Consider the following 17,317-nt stretch of genomic DNA (forward strand, 5'->3'; position numbering starts at 1 on the left):
TAAGCAGCTACTTCCTATCACAAGAGAAGAAAAGACCTTAATCTCAACAACATTGAGCCATTAAACCATGCCAGCCTGTAAACTACTATGTCTATTACTGGTGTCTACTTCTATAGGACTACTTGCAGAAAGAAAAAAAAGTCCACCTTGTTACCATTCAGGGTTTCCTTTCCCTTGTAGCTGATGAATCCAGACCTGATATGCCACTTTCTAGGCCCAGCACCGGACCTGTTGTCTTAACAAAGCTCAGCTCAACTGCTCCACTAAACTTTAAACATCAATTAAAACATGAGCGAACATTTCCTATATATTGGTTTGGTCCCCAGTGTCTTCTCAATTGTTCATGTGTACAAATCATGACACACTACTCACATTTAAACACTAAAGAGTTCCTAAGGTCTTATTAATTAACTTATTAATCAAATATGAATTGAGTTTGTTTTCCCACATGAATCCTTCATATACCTTGCACTTTACCATATACATAACCAGCCATACAGAAATTTATTCCTGTCTTCATACTATGTGTATTCTCACATTGTGTTATCAGAACAAAATGCCAATTGTCATGAAAGAAGAAGTCTAAACTCACATATTTTCCCCAAATTTGGAAGGTCTCTCATGAACCATGTTAACCCAGAAGCTACAATGCCAGGAGTAAGTGCAGTACCATGGTTCAGGATTATTGGGAGAAAGGAATTTTCATTAGACTCAGCATCAGAGTGAATGATTATAGGCTACTCAGGATGGCCATGTCTCTTCACAACCAATGAGAAATCATTTATTATTATTATCTAACCAAATAGGTACCCATTGAGTGGGATCACCAAATCTTAGTCCTAAACTGGTTTTTAGAATATATGTGTTGGAGATAACTTCTACTCATCTCTATGAAGTTTTCAAATGTGGGAACTTCAGTATTTGAATTCATGGGACTCCTGCCTCCCAACTTTACCTTTCAGCATCAGCCAGCAGCTTCCAGATCCCTTTTCTTCTTACCTGTTCCACACTTTCCTAACTCTGCTCTCTTATGTACCCTGTAACTAAAATGTTGAAAGTGAAGCCAGTGAGAGAGAGGAGAACACTGAGAGGCTGTGGAAAGTGGGATCATCATCCCTGCTGAGCAGGACCTCCCTGTCTTACTAGCTCTGCCCACCACCTCATCACCATTCCATTCCCAGGCCACTGACTTCCCCAGCACAGGCATCCACACAACCTCAGGAAGCAGGAAAACCAAGGTGCTAAGAATAATTCTGGAAAAACATCCTCAATACATGGATTTTTACCTTCAGCTGAGCATCATATGTGACCTTGGGAGCAGTCTGACTCAGGACACCATTGTGTTTCACTGTAACATTGCTGGGTTCCTGTGTCCCAAAGATTTTAATCTGCTGAAATGCTAAATTATTGGGGTCCTTGTAGGTTGCTTGTGAAATCTTCACATCCAGGCGGTTCTGAAAGTCAAAATAGCACAATGAAGCCCAAAGCTGTGCCTCTAAAACACAGATTCTCCTGCCACTCAAATGTTCCATCCTAGACCAGAAGCTCCCCACTGCTCTGAATGCCTCTTAGCTCTCCCCACTAACAAATGCTGTGTGCATAAACCTACTTATACAATACTCATCAAAATAAATAAATAAAATAAAATATATAATCAGGAATAGAGCATATTAATTCTGGAAAACAACATAGAGTATGAACAACTCCTTTGATTCATCAATATTATTGCCTTCTTTTGATAAGATGGATGATACATTATTGAAACTGAAATCTTATATGACATTGTGTTGTTTACCTGTAGCCATTAATGTTATCATTTACTTATTTTTATGAAGATTGAAACATAATTACACATATGCACAAGCACATAGGAGCCTATGATAGACAAAATCTCATACCTAAGATTCAGAAAAATGTGCTACTCACTTGGGTGGCAGAAAACTCACTGAAAAGGTAAACTTTATTGGCCAAGGTATCTGAAAGCAGAAGAAAGACAAGTCAGAATGGCCTGCCCACCACACAAGAACAATTTTCATCTACCTCTCCTTAAAGCTCATTCTGCTGACCCAAGGAGTAGGATTTCCTTCCTTTCAAGATGGAGTACTATCCGACAATATATATATACCACAACTTCTTATTCATTCATCTACATGTGATCACAGGTGTTTCTATATCTTATCTCTTATGGATAATGCTACAATTAATATGGGTGTGCACACATCTATTTGATATGCCAATTTCATTTTATTAGATATATACTTAGAAGTGGGATTGCTGGATCATAGGATAGTTCTATTTTTAATACTTGAGGAACTTCTACATTGTATTCTAAAAAGCCTGTAGCAGTCTGCACCTGAACATGAATGTACATACTTTTTTCCACTTTCTCCACATATACATGAACATTTGTTATTTCTTCTTTTTTCACAGTAAACAACCTAATAGGTATGAGAAGGTATCTCAATGTAATTTTTCTGCTGATTTTGATTTGATTTTCAGGACATTTTCCTATACCCCTTAGTCAATTTAATGTTTTTTGGAAAAACAACTATTCAAATCCTTTGTCTGATTTTAAAAATCTGATTCTTATATATTTGTTATTGAAATGCAATTTTTCCTAGTGGTTTTTTTTTTGTGTGTGTTAAGGGTCTTATCATATTTGTGGTTTGCACATATATTATTGATCGGTGGGCTCCCTTTTCATATATTGACTTATGTATAGGACAAAAACTTTCTAGCAAGATTTTGTCTCACTGATTTAATTGTTACTATTATTATCTATATTTTTAGTGTCATACCCAATTAAACAATTCTAAGACCACTGCCAAAAATATTTTTTTCTCTCAGGAATTTATGACTTCTCCTCAACTTTAAGTTTTTAATTCATTTTTTACAATAACTGAGATATAGAAACAACCAAATGGTCAAACTACTGATTCTTGGATAATAAATTGTGCTAATACATAAAAGGCTTAAAAATAAGAAAATCCTGTCATTTCTGACAATATGGATGAAGCAGGGGTACTCTATAGTAAGAGACACAAGCTACACAAAGAAACTACTATATGCTCTCATTTATATGTATAATCTACAAAAGTTGAATTTGTATAAGCAAGACAAAACAGGGGTTTAAAAGTATGGGGGGAAGAAGTTCTTGTGAAATGTTGGTTCAAACATATTAACATTCAACAACAAGAAGACAAGTTCTGGGAAACTAATATGCAGCACGGCTGGTGATGGACGTGAATTAATTTGACTGTGGCAATCATTAAAAATGGTATATGGTATATTGTTTACCTTGAATACCTTCAATCTTTCCATGTAAGTGAGATATTTCAAATAAAATAAATAGGATAATATTTAAAAGCTACATTTTACATTGAGGAAATTATAGAGTATTCAAACAAGATATGGATCTGCCCTCTCTTCCTACAGTGACTTTGAGAAGAAACCATTCCAAGAGCGTTCATGCATATGAATCCCAGGAATCTACTTCTAAAGATAGGACCCCAAGAATTGTTAGTGCACTGGTACCAAAACATGTGGTAAAACATAGCTAGATGCAGATACACTCCAAAAGTACATTCTCCTGGCCTTCCTGATATGTTCTTAACATTTGTGCTAAGTATTTGGGGGAAGACATTTACATTACAGATGAATTATTGGAAAATTCTTGACCACATGTCATCCAGGTGTCCATAGATAATAAAATGTGAGTCTATTACAGATCACTGGCCAATGGCACAAGCTGAGAAATAGAGACATGTTGTCCTCACATTGGTGGTTATTTGATACATCTCAAGTAGCAAAACCAGAAACAAACTCTTCTCTCAAGTGACTTTTGCTACTATGCCTGGGATTTTTCTCCTCCAGATGCATGACCAGCAAGAGTAAGGGGCCATAACACACAGACGTAGCAACACATTCTCATAACAGACTCACCTATGGATTCCCCATCATCCCAGAAAAGTTCTCCTGATGCTTCATTGTTCTCATCCAGGGCAATGATGAGACCAAGAGGGTTCTGCCGACTGTGGGAAACAGGAGTTACATAATATAAAAAGGTCAGGACTGAAAGAATTTTGCAAATCCTTCATATTTCAAAGGGGAAATATTACTTGGGAAAGATTATTTTGTTTTCCTCAGGAGCAAAGGGCAAATTAGAAAGTGTTTCTTTGTCTAGAATAAATAATGTTATATGAGATAGAAATACCCCAAGCATTATCAGTAAACATTTATGTAGGAGGCAATAACTTAAGCATCAGAAGCACTGCAATAGGTACAATGAAAGCAATGGCTACAATTCTTATTTAGACTACAGCCTATTGGAAGAGAAAGAGATCCTATTCAAAAACTATGCATTTGGTCATTTTATAAAGGAAACCTTCAGAAATGTCATCAGCTATGAGGGAGATCACTGGTCCTACCTAAGGACCAGTTTCACTCAGGAGGCAAAAACACAATAAAGCCCATTTGCATAATGCTACTTCCCTTACTTGATAATTTACTATTATTTGTGTTGATAGAAAAAGAAAATCATTCTAACATTTGCCTTATAATGTAGAAACGGGAGCATAACACAATGCCCAAAGAGATGGTGCACAGTGCTGGAAGTAGAGAATAAGAAGGCAGGAACAAAGCCATTTCTGTAGGCATCTCCTCATGGCCCCATGCCTCTGGACTCGCTGCTGAACTCTGGCTCATCATGTGCCCCTCCCTGGCCTTATGTACCCTAGTGTGTTCTTTCACACTTCAGCCTTCACTACACAGGTTTGGTTCTAGGATAGCACACTTGCCCACTCTCGTTCTCTGTGCAAGTGTTAATCAGTCACTGTCAAGAAGTATAGGACACACATATAAATAAATCCAAAGTCATAACTTCTTTGGCCTTCATTATAATACACATCAGAGACAGTCACCAAAATACTGAAGCAGAAAAATAACAGTGACACAATAGGTGAGAGCTGATAGCACTCCAGAATGACAGTCCCAGAGGATGGTGGATTAGATATTCTAGAGTGCATACCCATTGAAATACTACTTGATCCCAGATATTTTCCAACAAAAGTATAATTAAAAACATTCTTGGTTTGGAAGAAAATAAGTAGACACATCTAAAGAGAATAAAAACCAGGAAGGTTGCCCTCTTTAGCTACCATGGTGGAAATTCAGAGATTCAGGTGGTTTAGGAATACAGGTATTGTCATGATCTTTCAAATCTATCTGGGTGCAGCCCCAGATCAACATCTTCTTGAGAAAGACCTGAGGGCAATCCAGGAAGAGTGTGGTGACCCTATCACCATAGACGCATCTCAGCACCTCTGCTCCCCACACTCCACATGCTGCTGCAGCAGCCTCTGGTCCACTGATGGATGCAGAATTGGATGATTTGAAAAATGTCAAAACACAAATCACCAAATGAGCAAAAACAAAAAAAGTAAAGCGAGTTTGGTAAACTGCTTTCTCCTTGAGGGGGATGGTGTTGCCCATCAGAAGTCGCAGTGAACCAGTGTGTAAAGAGGAACACTAGCCCTGTACTCACCTCAAGTGTGTGTTCAGTGCAGGCTCCTGCAAGGGCAGGATGTAGCCCCCACGGACATGAAGGTTAATGTGGTTGAGAGGTGCTGCTAGGTCCTTCCAAACTCCCCTGGCATTAGTATTTGCACCCTGTGGGATGAGGAAACAGAAGATAAGGGAGAGGACACATTCTGCCCTGAACAGTGCATCTGGAAGCAGCCTCCTGTACCCCACTGAACGTGCTACCTGCTCATCAGCACTCAGCACCACCTAATGGTAACCTTCTGCCTTCCCTCAGCTGCTGTGTGAAGTCCTGTTGGGCTACTTCATGTCTAGGAGGGTCTACTGCCTTTCAGTATGTCTACAGCACATCTCACTTGAGGTCCTAGCGTGGATAACAGCCCACCTTCACCCACAACCTCTTTCTGAGACACAAAGCACAGCTACAGGAGGCTGCACAGCCATTCCTTCACCTCTTGTTGATTACTCACACACTGTCCACAATTGCATGTCTCCAACTGCTCCTTCACCAAGTATCTCCTCAGTGGCCATCTTTCCTCAGTCTCCACTCCCACCCACCTAACCAAAAGTTTTGCTTCCTACTTGACAGAAAAGATCAAAATGAGCTCACATACTTTGTAATTCCTCTTCTTCTACTCCATACCTGAGTGCTCATGATTGACATCTTAATCCTTCTCATGTGAGAGTGGATCCCTTGTCTGAACCAATCTCTAGAAATCCCAGGGGACCTTCCACATTTTCTCAACTAGAGCAGGGCTGCTTAGTGTTGGCACTACTGACATTTGGGGCCAGATCATTCTTTATTGTGAAGCTTCCCTGTACTTTTTGATGTTTATCAGCATCTTCAACTTCTACCCACCAAACCCTAGAAGCCACTTACTTCTACCCCACTTATGATTTCCCAAATGAAGCCACACATTGACAAATGTCCCCTTGGAGACAACATCTAAGGATGGTTCTATAGAGGCAAGCAGAGTGGATATTGAAAACAAATAAAATGATGTATACATTAAAAGTTTATTTACAAATAGTTGAAAGCCAGATTTGTCTGGGGGCCAGATTTCACCAATATCTACTGAACAACAAAGAATAGGGTCCAAAACATGTGAACATTATTTGAAGAGGCATTCCTTCATTAATCCCAACCAGGGAACATTTATTTTAATTAAACATTAAAGTGTTCATTTTCTCTAAGTAGCTTACTGCATCAACTTTTATCTTTCCATTTCATTCCTTGTTATTCTCCTCTTTAGCTGGAGCTGTATTCTACTAAAAGTCTTTGGTAAAAGCAGTTATTCTAGCCTTGGAGATAAAGCTCAGTTGATAGAGTGCTTCCCTCAAATGTAAAAGGCCATGTGTTCCATCCCCAGCACCACAAAATACATACACACATAAACAAACAAACAAACAAACAAATAAATAAAATTATTATTTTATTATTTTTTATTATATGACACGGGAATGCATTACAATCCATATTACACATATAGAGCAAAAACATTTTATATCTCTGGTTGAATACAAAGTATATTCATACCAATTCATGTCTACATAAATGTACTTTGGATAATGATGTCCATCACATTCCACCATCATTTCTAACCCCATTCCCCATCCCTTCCCCTCCTACCCCTCTGCCTTATCTAGAGTTCGTCAATCCTTCCAAGCGCTATCCCACTATGAATCAGTCTCCTTATATGAGAGAAAACAATCAGCAGTTGATTATTTGGGATTGGCTAATTTCACTTAGCATTATCTTCTCTAATTCCATCCATTTACCTGTAAATGCCATGATTTTATTCTCATTTATTACTGAGTAATATTCCATTGTGTATATATGCCATATTTTTATCCATTCATCTATTGAAGGGCATCTAGGTTGGTTCCACAGTTTAGCTATTATGAATTGTGCTCCTATAAACATTGATGTGGCTGTATCCCTGTAGTATGCTGTTTCTCTGACCTTTGGGTATAGACCAAGGAGAGGGATAACTGGGTCAAATGGTGGTTCCATTCCCAATTTTTCAAGGAATCTTCATACTGCTTTCCATATTGTCTGCACCAATTTGGAGTCCCAAAACAAATGTATGAGTGTGCCTTTTTCCCCACATCCTTGCCAACACTTATTGTTATTTTTATTGTTGTTTGTCTTCATAATATCTGCCATTCTTAATGAGATGAAATCTTAGAGTAGTTTTGATTTGTATTCCTATAACTGCTAGCAATGATGAACATTTCTTCATATATTAGTTGATTGATTGTATATCATCTTCTGAGAAGTTTCTGTTCAGGTCCTTGGCCAATGTATTGATTGGGATATTTGGGTTTTTTTTTTTTTTTGGTGTTTAGCTTTTTGAGTTCTTTATATACCTTAGAGATTAGTGCTATATCTGATGTGAGGGGTAAAAATTTGTTCCCAAGATGTAGGCTCTCTATTCACCTCAGATTGTTTCTTTTGCTGAGAAGAAACTTTTTAGTTTGAATCCTTCCTATTTATTGTTTCTTGATTTTAATTCTTGTGCTATAGGAGTCTTAATAAGGAAGTTGGGGCCTAATCCCACATGATGAAGATTAGGGCCTACTTTTTCTTCTATTAGACGCAGATTTTCTGGTTTTATTCCTAGGTCTTTGATTCATTTTGAGTTGAGTTTTCTGCATGGTGATAGACAGGGGTTTAATTTTATTTTGTTGCATATTGAGTTCCAGATTTCCCAGCAGTGTTTGTTGAAAAGGATATCTTTTCTCCAATGCATTTTTTGGTGCCTTCATCTAATTTAATTGTAATTTTGTTGGCTAGTCTCTGTATCCTCTATTCTGTACCATTGGTCTACCAGTCTATTTTGGTGCCATTCCATGCTGTTTTTGTTACAATTGCTCTGTAGTATAGTTTAATGTCTGGTATAGTGATGCCACCTGCTTCACTCTTCCTGCTAAGGATTGCTTTTGCTATTCTGGGTCTCTTATTTTTCCAGATGAATTTCATGATTGCTTTTTCTATTCTCTGAAGGATGTCATTGGGATTTTGATTGGAACTGCATTAAATATGGATAGTGCTTTTGGAAGTATGGTCATTTTGATACTATTAATTCTGCCTATATAAGAGCAAGGTAGATCTTTCCATCTTCTAAGGCTTTCTTTGATTTCTTTCTTTAGGGTTCCATAGTTTTCATTATATAGATCTTTCACCTCTTTTGTTAAGTTGATTCCCAAGTATTTTATTTTTTTGAGACAATTGTAAATGGGGTAGTTTTCCTCATTTCCCTTTCTAGGGATTTGTCATTGATATACCGAAATGCATTTGATTTATGGCTGTTGATTTTAAATACTGCTACATTGCTGAATTCATTTACTAATTCTAGAAGTTTTCTGGTGGAATTTTTGGGTCTTCTAGGTATAGAATAATATCATCAGCAAATTGTGCTAATTTGAGTTTTTCTTTTCCTATGTGTATCCCTTTAATTTCTTTCATCTATCTAATTGCTCTGGCCAGTGTCCGAAGAACTATTTTAAATAGAGGTGCTGAAAGAGGGCATCCCTGTCTTGTTCCAGTTTTTAGAAGAAATGTCTTCATTTTTTCTGCATTTAGAATGATGTTGGCCTGGGGCTTAGCATGGAAAGCCTTTATGATGTTGAGATATGTTTCTGTTATCCCTAATTTTTCTAGTGTTTTGAACATGAAGGGATGTTGTATTTTGTTGAAGGTTTTTTTTCTGAGTCCCTATTGAGATGATCATATGATTCTTATCTTCTTATCTTTAAGTCTATTGAAGTGATGAATTAATTATATTTATTGATTTCTGTATATTGAGCCAAACTTGCATCCCTGGGATGGATCCCACTTGATTGTGGTGTACTATCTTTTTGATATGTTTTTGTATTCGATTTGCCAGAATTTTATTGAGAATGTTTGCATCTATGTTCATTAGAGTTATTGGTCTGAACATTTCTTTCCTTGATGTCTCTTTGCCTGGTTTTGGAATCAGGGTGATATTGGCCTCATAGAATGAGTTTAGAAGTGTTTCCTCTTTTTCAATTTCCTGAAATAAAATGAAGAGTATTGGCATAGTTCTTCTTTAAAGGTCTTGTAGAACTCAGTTCTGTATCCATCCACTCCTGGGCTTTTCTTGGTTGGTAGGCTTCTGATGGCATCTTCTATTTCATCGCTTGTAATTGATCTGTTTGAATTGTGTACATCATCCTGATTCAATCTGGGAAAATTATATGATTCTAGAAATTTGTTGAAGTCTTCAACATTTTCTAGTTATTGAACTACAAGTTTTCAAAATAATTCCTAATTATCTTCTATATTTCTGTAGTGTCTGTTGTGATACTTCCTTTTTCATCCCGTATGTTAGTAATTTGAGTTTTCTATCTCCTACTCTTCATTAGCATGGCTAAGAGTTAGTCAATTTTATTTATTTTTTCAAAGAAGGAACTTTTTGTTCTGTCATTTTTTTCAATTGTTTATTTTGTTTCAATTTCATTGATTTCAGCTCTGGTTTTAATTATTTGCTAGCTTAATTATTTCTACTTCTTTTGGTGTAGATTTGCTCTTCTTTTTCTAGGGTATGTAATGTTAGTCATTTACTTGTTGACTTTTTCTTCTTTTAAGGAATGAACTCCATGCAGTGAACTTTCTTCTTAGAACTGCCTTAATAGTGTCCCAGAGATTTTGATACATTGTATCTGTGTTCTCATTCACCTCTAAAATTGTTTTGATCTCCTTGTTGATATCTTCTGTAACCCTTGTTCATTCAGTAACATATTGTTTAGTCTCCAGATGTTGGAATAGACTTTATTTCTTATTTTATAATTGATTTCTAATTTCATTCTATTCTAATCTGAGAGAACACAGGGTAGTATCTCTATTCTATCAGAGATTTTGTTTGTTTGTTAAGAGTTTCTTTGTGGCATAGTATATGGCCTATATTAGTAAATGATCCATGGGCTGCTGAGAAGAAAGTGTATTTGCTCACTGAAATAAAATTCTTTAGAAAAAAGTCGTTCTAGATATTTCTTTCTTAGTTCTCACATTTTACTTTCTTTAATGTGGTACACATACTTATTTCAAATGCATTAGGGTTTATAAATGCAAGCATTAGCTCTTCTACATAGTAAGCATCAGGGGAAATGTGTCCAGAATTCTAACACCTAGAGCTCAGTACAGTGTTTGGCACTTGTGTAAGGCAGGGGCCAGAAGATGCCAGAAGTGCAAAATGTAGGGAAGACCTCACACCCCAGGTCACACAGTAAAGCTCATCCACACAATGGAAGGCCACACTACACTGGGTACCCAGGGTCCTCCCTGGTTTAACCCTACCCCAGGCCCTGCAGCAGAAAGTCCCAACACACTAAAACAACTGTTAGTGAATAGCACAGTCCACATGCACACTCAGGGCCAAGGCTAAGCTCAACACAACAAAGTTGGCTGCTCTCTGCCCTGAAAGTCCTGGCAGGAAAGCCCACAGCAGAATCCAAACACGTTGCCACCCAAAGAACAGACCCACAGGCAATAAAGAAGGGAAGACAGGAATGAGTGCTGCACAAGACATAGAAGAGAGGACTGTGCTTCCATTGCCTCACCCTGTGTTCACACAATCCCACTGCAATCCCTAGGATGAGAGGGGCCAGCACATGTGTTGCTGCCCACCTTCCACCCCGCATTTCTAGTCTCCCACATGGTTCTCCTCAGGAGGTCAGAAGAGGAAGCCTGACATCAGTGTGAGGACACTCCTCAGTCTTTCTCAAGAATCCTTTGGGACTCAGGCCAACCCTACACAACTGACCAATTTCTTCCCCCGCTTCTTTGGTCAATGTCTGTGCATTGCTTAGATTTGCAAGTGGAGGTTCAGGTCTGAGGTCCTTTATACACTACCTCATAGTCCACTTACTTAGGTAATTAATATAGTGTTAACTTTTATTTCAGCATCTTTACTGTAGAAGAAGAAATTTTTAAAAAATAGAGAAGATAAAAGAACTTAATACTTAGGGAAATGCAGCAGGAAAGGAGAAAAGTAAAAGCTACAATGCAATTTTAAGAAATATCTAGTTTCCCCTCACAGACAAGTGACTGAAGAAGAAAAGACAGAAACTCGCATGAACACCCACAACAAGCTGGGCCCTGAGTGAGAAATTATATGTGCTATTTCTCAATGAAGGAGTGGTCATAGCCCATCTAGGGGAGAAAAAACGGAGGTTATAAGGTTAAAATTTTCTTTTATAGGACCACACAGCCAGCTTGTTGTCTGAGGTCTGTTAGATCTAAAATCTTTGAACTTACCATGTTGCAAGTTGAATACACATTGAGGAAAACTTACCGTGTAGTAATCGTACCAGCGGGCTTCTGGGAAATAAGCAGTGACATTTCTGGCGTTCTAAAATTAAACACAAACAAGGTATGAGCAGTGGATGTTGTTATCTAAGACATAGAAAACAATTTGCATAAGAAAATGGGTAGAGCAATAGTGATTGTATTTGACCAACTCATCACAGCTCTCTGAAATCAAACACAAACAATGGGTGCTCAAGAGGCACTGTTTTTGGAAACCTAGTAAGCAATATGGCAGGAGAGGGCCAGTTAATTAATGGTGGCTGATACCCATCTATCTTAGTGTCCTGAAGATCAGCACTACTGAGTAAGTCTTCAAACTTCACCTTTCAAATGCAGTAAAGTTCACTGTACCAACACAAGGGACTTTCAGATAAGCCTTGGAGATCCAGGAAGTCACTAATAAGAATTAGATTTGCTCACAGGCTCACAGAAATATCCCTCTAGAGAGATAAACAACTTGGGGTAGATGTGGATCTGGAGTCAGAGTTTGAGGAGGTGAGATTTATGGTGTTTTAATCAGAATCCTAAGCTACCATGAGGGGAAGTGAAGACATGGTCTTTGCTGGCTGCAGGACATTGCACAGAAGCAAGGCAAGGCTATCAGAGATTCATTGATGTTCACATGCTGCTAGGGGTTCTCCAGGAAAGTCTCTTTCAATGGTGACAGAGGACTGTGATGAATTCTTCATACTGAGGCTCCATCTATCCCTGGACTCCTTATTTTCATCAATAAACTAAAAATGGCATCTTGCCATATCATAAGGATGCAGTTTTTCTTGATTATCTGATGAACTTGAACTGCTAGGCTAACTTACAACAAAAAGGAACCGAGGCCAGAACACCTACATGCTGCACTTCTGCTCAGAAGGAGAGGAAGACACAAACCAAGAACAATCACTCATGTCCCGGGATCTACACACACCAGGCTTCTTCTCCTGCCTCTATTTGATACCCTCACACCTGAGATCCATCACACATCAGAGGCTTCCATACTCACAGCCTGCAGCACAGGGCTGACTAGGAAGGCTGGACCCAGCAAGAATTGATCATCTATGTCCCATGTCACCTGGTCTGACACAAACCTGGGAAGGGTAAGAAGATGTCACAGTCAGAGTCCCAGCCCAAGTCCCCAAGGAACAACTCAGGTTCAGAGGCAACTCTCACATCCAACTCCATCTTATGTCATCCATAGTCTTTGCATAGATTGATCAGGGACATACGGGCTTCAAAACTCTACAAGTCATTTTTCCTGACTCTCAAAAACAGTTCAGATATGAATGGTTACTTGAAAAATACTCCACCACATCCCATGACACTTTCTAAATGTAAAAAAGGCAACCAGGGCCTTCTCTTGTGACTCCAACTAATATTGACTTTAGTCCACATAAACACACAACTACAGCAGAGAGAGAAGTCTCCGAGTGGCCAAATAGGAAATAAATGAGGATGTGTGGCATCTTCTCAAATATTTTTCACTCAATAAATAGTCTCTCCTCAATGACACATAGTGTGAATAACAGAGTGCTCTAGAGGGTAAAAAAGTTGGGTCTCTGCCTTGAGAAATTATAAAAAAATAAAATCATGACTTTGTTAGGAAGAGTTGTTTGCATTGACTGCCACCCTACAAAACCAACTAAACTATGCATCAGTCCCTGGGACCCCAGCTGGACACTGACTCGTGCAGAAGAGGCCGAACCACAGTGCTGCCCTCCGTGTGGGCCTTGAACATCAAGGTGTACAGATATGGCAACAGGGTGTATCGGGTCTCCATCACACTCCTGGAAATATTCACAAAGGCAGCATCCCAGGACACAGGGTCTTGTCTCTAAGGAATAAAAACAAAGGTGTTGAGAGCCCAACCCAGGGACCCTAGGGAACCAAGAAAATAAAGGAAAGATTGACCCAAGTACATCACACACAGCTAAGATAAAGGTGATTAAATACAATTAATAGTCTGATAATAGTCAGTGAGGATCTTCCAGAAGACCTCATGGAACTTTGCCAAAGAAACACTTCAGGGATATACTTGGAGCAATCCGTGCTACACCTAAAGAATCCTCTGATAATCCTGAGTATTTTGGCAATTGTGAGGAGCTTTGATGGCTTTGAAAATCTCCCAGGAACAAAGATGGCCTGGACTGGGACTCCAAGGTGAAGGCTGCACAGCATGTGAGGCAAAGCACGTGAGGAAGGAGGAAGGTCCTACCCTGGTGCCAATGGTGTTGTGGTTCCTGGAGAAGGGGTAAAAGGCTCCCAGCTGCATCCAGCGAGCACACATCTCATACTCAGCATCTTGGAAGAACCCACAGATATCTGCTCCCGTCTGAAACCAGAGGAAATGAAACCAGCCTGTGGGTGATTGCTCAGGGGTGTCAGTGTCCTCTTAGGGATGAGAGGAGCAAAGGTCACTTACATAGGAGATGCCAAAGAGGCTGAACTCCATCATGCCTGCAATGAGAACCACGGCTGTCAGGAGAGGCATGTGTGTGCCCTGCCCTCTCCTCCCTCCTTTCCCAAGGCCACCAGCTCCCTTCCCTGCAGCAGAGGCCCCTGGGAACAAGCCACACACCAATGATAGATTTCTTCAGCTGGTCCCATGCGGCAGTGTTGTCTCCCAGCCAGTGTCCTCCCCAGCGGCCAGAGGAGGGGAATGTGGAGCGGGTGATGACGATCCCTCGCTGTCCAGTCACCTCCTGCACAGCTCTGGTAGGAGGGGAATGTACAGGTGAATTGAGGCACAGCAAGAAGAATGGAATAGGGCTTCCCTTTCCATGAAAACAACACAGGACATGGTAACAAAATGTTGGTTACGTGAATGGCGGGAATATTGGAGAGTGAGCAATGGAGAGGGTCCTATTGACCGATGGACACAACACACCTTCATGGTGTCTTAACAGGGATATCACCATGTTTCAGACCCACTGGTTACCCAGAGAGTAAGAAATCACTGAATCCTGCCACTTATTTATTAACTCTTGGTTATTTGTATTTGAGGAATAGGAGAGAATATCACTTTATGGGATTTTTCTTAGGAAAATTTCTAATATTCATTGAGTTTAATTCCACAGAAGATCCCTTTACTATACATTAAAAATGGAAAAAATATGCTGATATAGAAGTTTTACTGTTGAAGAAAAGGTGAGATATGTACAGTCCTTATGTTCTCTTTACCTCACACAACTAATGCATTTAAAGAAGCAACTGCACTGTGTAATACTAACTGGTGCCATCACATGAGTCTCCCCAAACAGAACTACTAGTTTCTCACTTATGGGACAATATCCTATTGAAAGTTGACCTCCTACTTCTACTCACAGGGTCTGGCCCCATGGTTAAGGACTATTTGTTGCAAAAATAAAAATTGTGACAGAGTTACCACTAAATGTTCTTCAATCTTGCCATGAGATTGCTATGAAAAATAAAAATTCCCAGCACTATGTGTCCCCACAGGCTGAGCCCACTGGAGAAGGAAAACAGTGACTCACTCATATGTGGGTCTGGTCTGGGACCACCCATACAGGCTGTGCACATCATAATGTCGCACACGGGAGCCATCTGGAAGGATCTGCTCACTCTCCATGCACAGGGTCTTGCTGCTTAGGCCCCGGTCCCTGGCCTCCAGATCTGAGGGAAAAGATTTGGGAAGGTGAAAACCAGCCCTGAGCCTTTTAGTCCCTGACCTCTCCTCAAGGCATTTAACTTCACATCTTAAGATGGACTTGACTTCACAATGGCCCCAATCATGGGATCATAACTAAGAAAAGGGCTTTCTAGACAAATTCAGAAAATTTGCCCAAAGATCGAGACACTTGCAGCGATAAGTTTGGTAAGGGACTTGAAATGTTAGTTTCTGGTCACCAATAAACGAGGAAACTTATAGGGTTCTGCTGGTCAGGGAAAAACTCTGGCTGCTGAGCTCAAACAATGATTATCTTCCATCTTCCATCAAGCCATGGGAAGCCCAAGGGTCCTTACGTGGCATGTAGGGAGGACGGTTCAGACTGGCATCACTGCAGCCTGAAGGAACAGCCCCATTCACAAAGCTCGCTGGTTCATTCATATCCTAGAAATGTCAGACACAGACACTGCTTACTCTTAACTGAGAGACTTGTTGTCAATTGAGAGTCAAGGGAGTGGTGAATACATCATTCACACCAGTACACCTGCTTGTGGGTACTGGTATGCGTGCTTGCGCAGTCAGGCTCATCAAATCCAGATAAGAATTGGCTAAAAAAATAATTGATCCCTAAAGGATGACTGTATAGAAGATCAAAACAACACTCCTTCGGGGTAAACAAGTTTCTGAGGCAATCTTGGCAATCTCCCTAGAGGTCTGACAGAGTGAGTTACAAAGCTACAAGGAATATCAGTTCAGGAAATGCAGCATAACATATCCAAAGTCTTTCTCAGAAGTTTACTATCACCTTGATTAAAAGTCTGACTTTCATATGGTAAATCACACCAAGTTAAACACACACACACACTTACAATCCACATGCCATCAAACTTCAAGCTCCTCTCTGGATTCTCTGGATTGTTGTACAGTTCTGCAATTTCTCTCTTCCACCATAAGGCAGTTGAAGTACGGAAAAAGTCTGGGAAGGCCACATAAGCTCGGTATTCCTATAAAAACATATATAATTCACTGTCCCAAACGAATATGTCAGACAGCAACAGGCACTTTTGAAGAACCTAATTAATGAAAAGACTTGTACTACATTAGGGCAGAGTGAAAATCTCAATAGAGCCTATCTTATATTCTTGATTATTGAAAATACATTGAGGGCAATAAGGAGAATTATGGATGAATTTTACACATTTGAAAATGTCCATAATCTGTTTCCCTTTCATGCCATCATGATTGCTATCAATTCACAACCTGACTCACTATCCCCAGCTTCAGATTCCCAACCTGCACTTTCTATCCTGCCTTTCCCTAAGCTCTCCCAAAGATCCTGCAGGGGCCAGGGAACAACTGTAGCTGGAAAGGGGACACCACAGGCACTGTACCAGAGGAAAGGCAACGACAGGTTGCATGGCAATGTGTCATATCCACTGGCAACATGGGAGAGGGGAGAGATTACATTTCATGACATTAGACTGGCATTCATTAGTGTTCTGTGGCTTCAGAATCATGTGAGCATTGCTGTTGTGTGTAACATAATATGGAAGAATTTAAGGAGGAACCTCAATAAATGTCTCCTTTTCTGCTTCATTGATCAAGCAGGAAAAGCAATGTCTTCAACTTAGCATGGAAAGTGGATTCACATATCAGTTCTTAAATAGTTTGTAAGGTTTTTAGATCAAAGACTTTGTCTTATACACTTTTGATTGGTCTTTATGATCACTACAATGCAGAGCTTAGAAACTGTCATAAGAATAAGAGAATGATAATAAATTTTCAGTGTTTAATTTGGGAAGAACATCACTCAGTAGCAGCAAATATGC

At 39.5% G+C, this 17,317-nt stretch overlaps 1 protein-coding gene across 1 annotated transcript in view; it reads right to left on the bottom strand.

Moving 5' to 3' along the window:
* Window positions 1-17,317, bottom strand: part of Mgam (maltase-glucoamylase) — a 176,314-nt gene that overhangs the window by 27,385 nt on the left and 131,612 nt on the right. The window contains exons 80-92 of the mRNA XM_077795894.1: window positions 16,358-16,492; window positions 15,845-15,932; window positions 15,355-15,493; window positions 14,439-14,572; window positions 14,283-14,317; window positions 14,076-14,192; window positions 13,546-13,694; window positions 12,867-12,951; window positions 11,856-11,912; window positions 5,543-5,667; window positions 3,943-4,031; window positions 1,927-1,976; window positions 1,287-1,454 (exon numbers count right to left, since the gene is read on the bottom strand). Of these exons, the coding sequence (XP_077652020.1) occupies window positions 1,287-1,454; window positions 1,927-1,976; window positions 3,943-4,031; window positions 5,543-5,667; window positions 11,856-11,912; window positions 12,867-12,951; window positions 13,546-13,694; window positions 14,076-14,192; window positions 14,283-14,317; window positions 14,439-14,572; window positions 15,355-15,493; window positions 15,845-15,932; window positions 16,358-16,492 (1,371 nt within the window). The remainder of the gene's footprint in view (window positions 1-1,286; window positions 1,455-1,926; window positions 1,977-3,942; window positions 4,032-5,542; window positions 5,668-11,855; window positions 11,913-12,866; window positions 12,952-13,545; window positions 13,695-14,075; window positions 14,193-14,282; window positions 14,318-14,438; window positions 14,573-15,354; window positions 15,494-15,844; window positions 15,933-16,357; window positions 16,493-17,317) is intronic.

The sequence above is a fragment of the Urocitellus parryii genome, chromosome 3 (assembly GCF_045843805.1).
Source record: "Urocitellus parryii isolate mUroPar1 chromosome 3, mUroPar1.hap1, whole genome shotgun sequence".
Lineage (NCBI taxonomy): Eukaryota > Metazoa > Chordata > Mammalia > Rodentia > Sciuridae > Urocitellus > Urocitellus parryii.